Source organism: Herpailurus yagouaroundi, unplaced genomic scaffold (assembly GCF_014898765.1).
Source record: "Herpailurus yagouaroundi ecotype Mexico unplaced genomic scaffold, PumYag 185, whole genome shotgun sequence".
NCBI classification, from domain to species: Eukaryota; Metazoa; Chordata; class Mammalia; order Carnivora; family Felidae; genus Herpailurus; species Herpailurus yagouaroundi.
Window position 1 is genome coordinate 4,522,694 of NW_024412416.1, and position 9,156 is coordinate 4,531,849.

At 44.1% G+C, this 9,156-nt stretch overlaps 1 protein-coding gene across 2 annotated transcripts in view; it reads right to left on the reverse strand.

The window, feature by feature from the left end:
• The window catches only part of PDE8A (phosphodiesterase 8A), a 160,221-nt gene that overhangs the window by 82,206 nt on the left and 68,859 nt on the right, over positions 1–9,156 (reverse strand). For both annotated transcript variants that reach the window (XM_040493557.1, XM_040493556.1), the window contains exons 2-3: positions 2,316–2,372; positions 466–656 (exon numbers count right to left, since the gene is read on the reverse strand). In XM_040493557.1, the coding sequence (XP_040349491.1) occupies positions 466–656; positions 2,316–2,342 (218 nt within the window). In that variant the 5' untranslated portion in view covers positions 2,343–2,372. The remainder of the gene's footprint in view (positions 1–465; positions 657–2,315; positions 2,373–9,156) is intronic.

Here is a 9,156-nt window from a genome sequence, read left to right on the forward strand (position 1 = left end):
GTAGAGTCACATACACGTGACGACGATCTGTGCTTCTCTAAAACCTCCTATTGAGCAATCCAGTTCGCATGTTTGATGTTGTGCAAGTATTATAAACAAGGCACATTCACCTAACATTAGAAGGCAATTTTCACAGTTTTTACAACTTTAAAAACGTCGGGGAAATTTTATGAGCCCCCGCTGCAGTAACGTGCAGGTGATGGTTGTGGTTAACTGCAGAGGGGGTTTCATCCTAACCCTTGACGGTTTTCATTCAATTCTGTTTTGCTATTTTAAGCAAAGCAAAGTAAAAGGAAACAAAACAGAGGAAGATCCGTCCCAGAAATAATGATGTCCTCATCCTAATGTCTTATTTTACACGTGTGGAAGGCCACCCGAAAGGCCATGAATTCAAGCTAGCGTATTACGTGCTGCGCTCACCATCCCATGTACCGGGGGCTACTCGGGCCTGGGTCCCATGCTCACCTGCACAGGGCCTCCGCGTCCAGCTGTCGGGGGTTTCTGTGGTCTATGATGATGATGTCGTGATGCTTGTCCAGGAAACAGGCAAGGACAGCCTGGGCCTCCTTGGTAACTGTGCACTTAAACCCTGCTTTTTCACACGCCCTGCAGAATCCATTACACTGGTTATCTTCTTTGGTAAACACTAAAAGTACCTGAATCAAAAAAGTGCGAACACTTTTTAAAAAAGCAAGTTGTTAGAACTGTCATTTCTTAACACGCCACAGAAAGCTCCCGGGGCCCGGACGGCAAGCACACAGATGTGAACATAATCTGTTGATAGAAATCTTCGTCCAGGAAACTCAGGGACTGAAATTAGTGCTATTTGAGCTGCTTTTGTCTGGACGTCCAACTGCATGGGCCCTATACTTATTCTTTAGCGAAGAAGCCCACTGGCAGAATTCAGCAAAAGCTTGATTAAGCATTTTATCCTGAAACTACTTCAATGAAAACACAAATACTTATTTTAGTTAATAGTAAATTAACTAGACAAGTCCTTAAGTGACAAAGACTAATATTTCAGTCAAACTTTTAGATACTTAAAACTTTAAATAGTGTTATTAAACGTTCTGACTCAAGGGTTTATGTAATTTCTCCAAGTTAAAAAAAAAAATTGATGATAAGAGAAGAGACTTCAGGTAGCTCAAAATATAACAGCTCACAACCAACCAGGTAACCCCTCAACCTCCCTTCCCTCTGGAAACCACCAGATTGTTCTCTATAAACGTGCTTCTGCTTTTTAGTGGTGATGGTGGTTTGTTTTGTTTTTCAGATTCCACACGTAAGTGAAATCATATGACATCTGTCTTAGGGGAGAGGGATTAGAAGGTAAAGCTTCCAGTCATAAAATACATAAGACCCGGGACACGATGGACACACGGGGAATACAGTTAATAATCTAGAACAACATATGGGACACTGTTCCATTGTTCCATTCAGACAACATATTCTGAATGGATACAAACGCTGAATCACTCTGTTGTGCGCCGTAGGTCAGCGACGTTTCGATGAAAAAAGCAATAAAGTTGTGATCGATAGCAAAGGACAAACTGTCAGTTAAGGGACGCAGGAACGGCACAAGGTGCAACAGACAGCACTGCGCCTCTGCCCGGGACGACGGCTTGCGGTCCCCGTGCCCGCTGCGTCTCCCCCATCCTGCCGGCACCCCCACGCCCCGGGTCTGGTGCAGGAGCACCCGACTCTGTCCCTTCAGACCCACACGGGCTCCTGAGGGCGACCGTGGTGAGGTGGAGGTGGGGCAGCCTGGGAGAAGGACACGACAAGAATGACAGAAACCCTGTCCCCCAAGGCTTAGTTCCTCGAAGTTTTCCCAAGGGCACAAATACCACTACTGCGAAGAACTAAGAGCACATTCCTGCGAGTTGCACGGGTTTTAAAAATGTTAACGGTGAACACGGTTTGTGTGCCAGACGCATCAAGGAACTCTGGAGCTCAGTTTCAACTGGTGATTTTGCCTAACATTTTGGATTTGCTAATTCATAGATACTTTCTGATGGAAAGTTAATGTTTTGCCCCCTTTGCTCCCCACCTCCCACAATGATGCACATTCTTTTATTGCTGAACCTTTCGAAGTAGGTTGCAGGCATCTCGTCCTCTCTAAATACCTCAATGTGTGTTTCTAAGAAAAGGACATTCTCTTCTGTGACTAGAGTACTATGATCAGGTTTAGGAAATTTAGTGTTGATCCAATACCATTATCTAAAATAGGAAACTATTTTCAATTTTAGGCCCTCGCCCTCCCCCCTCTTTGGAGAAAATCAGTATGTTTAGGGCACAGCATGGTTTCTTACTACCTGGAGTTGATCTGGATGAAATCTCATGGGGCCAAACTGCACGTCAGCAATGGCTACCTGTAAGAAAAAGATGTGTTTTTAAAAAGATTGTTTTAAAGGTAAGTGCCACAGACGAAAGCAAAATTTCTACTCCAGAGAAAAAAATTACATAAATTCAATAGTTGTTACACAGATTCCCAGGGACTGGCTTATAAAGCCCAGGAAAGGTGCAGGAGTATGGAGGGAGAGGTAACAGGAATCTGATCCTGGCTCTTTTCCTAGCTGCGTGTGATTCTAAGAGATTTACTCAACCTTCCTCAGCCTAAATTTCTCGTTTGTTACAAAGATGAAATGAGTTTCCAATATAAAGAGTCCCCCCAAATTAGACACTGAACGAACAGTGGTTCCTTCTATCTTTCCCCTGATGGACAATGAAACCTTACATCCAAAATGGCACAAAGAAAGTGAAATCCAGCTGTTAGAACCGTGCGACAGCAGAGCCAAGGAAACCCGGTTGAGAAGCAGTCGACACTTCGGTTTTACAGGGAGCAGAGCGCTCGTCAATAATTGCTTATCTATTTGAGAACTGAGAACGAGACCGCACAAAGATAAATGTCACAACCAAACCCCAATGAGTCACGACCATCACAGCGCCAACGGAAGGGCTTATCCTGGGTGTTACGCCAAGAGCTGAGCATCCATCATCTCGCTGAATCTTCACAGTAACACAGTGAGGTTTGCAGCTGGAAAACCGAGGTTCCAAGTACCTTGTTTAAGGCCACCCAATCAGCAAGTGGCAGCCGTGATTTTGCTGCAAACCCAGGGCCCCTGGAAGGTTTGGGCAGTCTGCACACCGCATGAAGGAGCCCAAGGGAGCAGGAACGTGGGGCTGAAATACAGCCCCAAGTGATGGACACTGGCACTGACTTGCTACCCAGAGGATACACATTTCCAGAAACACTGTACGTACTAGGGGATCACCGGGCCTCCGGGTGATGGTATGATTCCACAGGGGAAAAAAAAAAACCTGCAGTGGAAGACCAAGATGTAGGAGCCTTCCCGCAAGGTATTTCCTACCTGACTGCCCACCTCCAGTCTCTCCCCTCAGGTGGTGATCTGCCCTACAGTAAACACATGGAACAAATCCTGCTCAGTGGTGGGGGGTGGGGGGAGGACCATGTTTATATTTCACTGCTAAAAGCTGATGTCTACCAGTCATGGGACACCAGCTTAGTGTCTGATTTGCTTTATGCTAATTTCATCTCTCAGAAGGCCTAAGAAGAATGAGGGCCGCCATTACTGCAGACTAAGATTGAGGGGGATTCTGTGACAGGGCGGAAGGCCGAGGAGAACAGACCTCCCACGGCACCGCCTATCCTCCTGCAGGCCAGCCTGTCAGTGAGGGGCACAGCTGGGTACTGAAGCCAGACGTCTTGAGGCGTGATCACAGAGGGCCAGGAGAGTCTTAAAAGAGAGGTCTGGTCTAAATCCTCATACTCCCTCGGTGCACCGAGAAGGAAAGCAAGAGGCACCGAGAGAGACCAATCTGATGAGTTTCTTGCTGGTTTTTACAAAGTTTAAAGGAATGAATGAATGAAAGAACAAGGAATGATACGGACCTACTGCTTGGAAAATACAAGAAGGAAGAAAATGACAGGAACAAGAGAAGAGAAATCATTTTCGCTGATTTTCTATAGTATGGGGGGCAGTTTCAGAGGAGAAAGCAGACACCTCACAACAGCGGGCACGATGCTGCCATCGCAGGCAGCACTTGTGTCCTTGACCTGAATTGGGACCTGTAGCCTCTGACAGAGGACACTTATGAAACTGGCTATGAAGGATCCAGGAGATAAAAAAGAAAGTCTGAAAGGGGAGAAGGAAAACATTTATGAATAGCATAAAAACATATGATATTCTAGGTCACAGAGAAAACCTTGAAACATATTCCTAAAAGTAAAAATGGTACAGCTTTTATTCTTCAGCCATAATGCAACCAAACCAGAAATTAAAAACATTAAGTTTAAACAAAATCGACAAATACCCCCACCCTGAAAATTTTTTACACATTAACTTGTAATTGCTGGGTCAGAGAGAGAAATGCAAACTATACATATAGAGTACCTGGAAAATAATAAAAATGGGAATATCACGTATTGAAAACTTACATGATACTGCTACGTTTTACTCAGAGGCAAGACTCATAGCCTTAAATTCTTTTGTCATGAAACAAGAATGAAGTAAATATACCAAGCTTTCAAATCACTAAGTTTGAGAAAGTCAACCATACGAACTGAAGGAAACCAGGAGGAGAAAAATTAAGTTGAAGGTAGTAATTCACAAAAATTTAAAAACGTTAGCGACTCTCAAGTTTTAAAAAATCCTTGTATATGTGCATCTAGTGTTGGTGACCAGCTGAGAGACAGGATAACAAGTGTGAACGGCTCAGGACAAAGCCTCGTCCTTCCCAGGAAAACAACTCTGAGCACACGGTCCAGACCAAAAGTGGGTTATGAAATAACTTTCACAAAGGACAGTGTAACTTTATGATCTCAACTTATAAAAATAACACACCACTGCATTAATTTTAAGAAATAAAAGAAGTTATAGGTTTTTAAAAGACTATTAATTTTGCCTCAACATGATTTTAGCGATATCATTTTAAAGCATTAATGTTTCAGCAGCTCTATTTGACCACTGAACACTTACTTTATTTACTTAACTAGATTGCATTTTAACCTTACATCCTGTCTACGGGATATATCCGGCTCTCAGGACCTCTGTTGAGCAGTGTCCCAGCAGAGCTGGACAACTACTTACCACTGCCCCCCACCCCCCCAAAATAACCACCACCAGGAAATGTGATGACATTACTCAGTGAGCAGACGTCAGCAGTGAGCCCTGAAAAAGTAAACAACTTCCCAACTGCTCTGGAAAAGGGGATCAGAACTATAGAATTCTTGTATTCCTCCTTTTTTCGTGCATGAAAATCACGATCAAACTGACCTAATGCTTCAAAGCCGCAACCCTTTTAATAATAATTTATTGTGCACGTTAATATTTTAAAAGGGAACAGTCATTTTTAAATCAATTTCAATACCACAGGTTTGATTTAATCTTTCAGCTTCAAAAGCAATTGTTATCTTTAGACAATATAGAAATAAGAGTATATTCGCTGGCTGCTACTGGTAATCGTACAAATTGTTTAGTCTTCTGGATTTTTAAATATTTATGTGTTTATTAATACTTATTATTAAAGAGAGACTGTAAAAAGTCTATTTGTATTTTAATAAAGTAATATTTGTAAATATGGCTGACAGAAACATGAAATAAATAATTAGGAATTTTGACAAACCACCTATCAGATTTCTTTTGTTTGCCTAACTGACCGAACATTCACAAGTGACAGCAAGAGGCACCTGGGTGACTCAGTTGGTTAAGTGTCTGACTTCAGCTCAGGTCATAATCTAGCAGTTCGTGAGCTAGAGCCCCACGCTGGGCTCTGCCTGGAGCTCAGAGCCTGGAGCCTGCTTTGGATTCTGTGTCTCCCTCTCTCTCTCCCCTTCCCCGGCCCACGCTCTGTCTCTTTCACTCTCAAAAATAAACATTTAAAAAATTTAAAAAAACACAACCGAACAAGAAAACAAGTGACAGCAGAAGGCCAAACTAGGGTTAGGAATCTGGATCATGGGTGGGAGTGGGAAAGAAAAAAGAGACATGATACTAACCAGCCTAAAATTTCTGTTCCCCCAACCCTCCCTATCCCTTGCCTGCCTTTTTTTTTTTTTCCTCTGTAGCTCTTAATCGTCACTTGCAAAACTTCATATACTATTTATCCTCTTTATTTTGTCTTTCCCACTAGAATGTAAGATCTATCTACAGGGATTTATCTGCTTTATTCACTGCTGTACTTCCCACACCCAAAAGAGTCCTTGGCACATGGTAGGCATTTAAGAAACCTTTTTGAATGAATGTTTACTCAACAGCTCATCTTTCTGAATCAATCGTTTATCTAGAAATCAGTCATACTAGTTTCTACGTACACATGTATATGTAACACAGCACTTTCAGTTTTCAGAATATTTTCATGCATACTTTACTTCATGAGGGGACATCAAGGAAGGAAGGATTTTTTATGAAAGCCTAATGAGTACTAGGAGCCACAAAAGAATCATGTGATCTTTTTCCTACATTCCCTTTATTAGAAACAAAGTGAATGCTGAGATCAACTTATATTGATTGTATACAAACCTAGGAACTCTATAGCACAGACATAAATCAAGAGTTTGTCCTCAACCAGCCTATCCCTCCACATTTTCCCTGTACTTTGCCTGGCCCTCTTGTCTTTCTTTCTCTGGGCAAAGAGTGCCCAGTTCTCTTAACTTGGTCAAAAGAACACAACCTTTTCTTGGGGGGGGGGGGGGGGGGGAAGAGTCAAAATTAATCCAGACATATGTGGATTACCTACTATTGTGCTTTAAACCAAGCACAGAGCTAGATGCTGGGAGTGCAAAGAAGTGCCCACCCCTGGCCTTGAGTAGGAGAAGAGGCAAATGTACACAATGACAACATGGGAGAGTTTTAATAGACAAAGAGGGAGCCTATTATGTGCTCAATACTCCGCTTCCAATCCTATTTAAATCCAATTTAGTCCTTACTCTATGAGTCAGGCAAGCTCGTTAACTCCATCTCATTGATGAAAAACTAAAGCTCAGTGCAATGTGGTTAAACAGTTGGTAAGGGACAATGGTGAGAACAAGTCCCAATTCACAGGGACTGGATTCCTGTGGTCTTTTCGTGCTCCACTGGGGAAGGCCTAAAATCACCCGACCCTAGCCTAGATCTAGAAAAATAAGACCAAGAACCCAGAAGTCAGCATTCGCCCATGGTTTCCCAGGCACTCAACATCCAACTGAGAACAAGACAGACGGTGTCTCTACCTACCAGGGGGAGATGTGATGGAAGAGTAACTGGGGTGCTATTTTGAATCAGAGTCCAGGAAGGCCTCTCTGTGGCAGCAATGTGGAATAGGAGATCTGCACGATAAAGGAGCCAGACATTCGAGGAACAGGGGAAGGAGTGCCAGACAGAGGAAACGGGGTGCATGGGACCCATGGTGGGAACGGGGAGCATTCGAGGAAAGGACAGGGAAGAGGGAGGAGATGAGGTCATGGCTAGGCAGGAGCCAAAAGATGCAGAGCTTTCGAAGCCAGGACAAGAAACTTGGGTTTTATCCTGAATTTCATAAAAAGCACTAGGGAGTTTTATACAAGGAAATGATAGGATCTAATTTTTATCTTTATTAAAAAAATTTTTTTTAAATGTTTATTTTTGAGAGAGACAGAGCGTGAGCAGGGGAGCGGCAGAGAGAGAGGGAGACACAGAATCTGAAGCTGGCCCCAGGCTCCGAGCTGTCAGCACACAGAGCCTGATGTGGGGCTTGAACCCATGGATGATGAGATCATGACCTGAGCTGAAGCCGGCTGCCCAACCCACTGAGCCACCCAGGTGTCCCCCTCTAATTTTTATTTTTTAAATAGACCTCTTTAAACGGATCCCCTTTATATTTTAAACAGATCCCCGGTGGGGAATGGACAATGCGAAGGTGACAGCAAAGGCAAGGAGACCAGTGAGGAGGCTTCCACAGTCCAAGTGAGAGGGGACGGCAGCCTGGCCCAGGAGTTGCCATGGAGACGAGTACGTGGATTTGGGCTGTTTGGGAGGAAGGGTGATCAGGACCCCCTGACGGGCAGGACGTAATCAAATCTACTGGCTCCCAGACCAGAGTTCTGGAATCTGACTTGCAGTTTTATTTCACTGTTGCGTGGAAATTTGGGGTTATGCAAGGCATCCTGGTAGAAGCTGGTGTGGGTCGGCTTGGTCCTTTCCAGATCCACCCACAAGATGGCACCAGGACCCACCCCGAAGCGGAGCTCCTAACTGCTCTCCCAGGTACTCCGAGAGCGGCCCAAAGGCTCCACATCTATCCCAACTGTTTGTGTCTCTTTTTTCTCTCCTTACCTGTTCTTAATTGTCCCTTCAGTCAACTTAAACGGCAAATATTTACAAGGGGCCTTTTATGTTTCCCCATATGAATGCTAAAATCAAGTCACACGCCAGGGCAAAACCGTTCGGAGGTCCTTTTTTCCCAAACCCATATTGTTCAGCAAAAAATGGTGTCTGGATTAAGTGAACTATTTAAAGAGTTTAACGTAATGCCTGACTGTGAGGAAATGCCCAATACATTCTAAAGGATCCACAGAAAAGATTTTCCAGGGAGCTTTTGCTATGAAACTACAAGTTGCCGCACATGCACACATGTAAGGCATTTTTACTTTTTTTGTTATTTTTTTTGATGTTATTTGAGAGAGAGAGAGAGAGAGAGAGAGAGAGAGAGAGAGAGCAAGCATGTGTGTGCATGCTAACGGAGGAGGGAAGAGAGAGAGGAAGGCTCTCAAGCGTGGGGCTTGATCCTGCCGACCATGAGATCACGACCTGAGCCAAACTCAAGAGTCGGACACTTAAGTGACTGAGCCACCCAGAGCGCCCTGAAAGGCGTTTTTAAAACTGCATTTTTCCGGGGCGCCTGGGTGGCGCAGTCGGTTAAGCGTCCGACTTCAGCCAGGTCACGATCTCGCGGTCCGTGAGTTCGAGCCCCGCGTCGGGCTCTGGGCTGATGGCTCAGAGCCTGGAGCCTGTTTCCAATTCTGTGTCTCCCTCTCTCTCTGCCCCTCCCCTGTTCATGCTCTGTCTCTCTCTGTCCCAAAAATAAATAAAAACGTTGAAAAAAAAAACTGCATTTTTCCAAAGAGCCAGTTTCTTTCAGAGCACTAAGGTAATCTCTGATAAGAACCATTAACTTCAC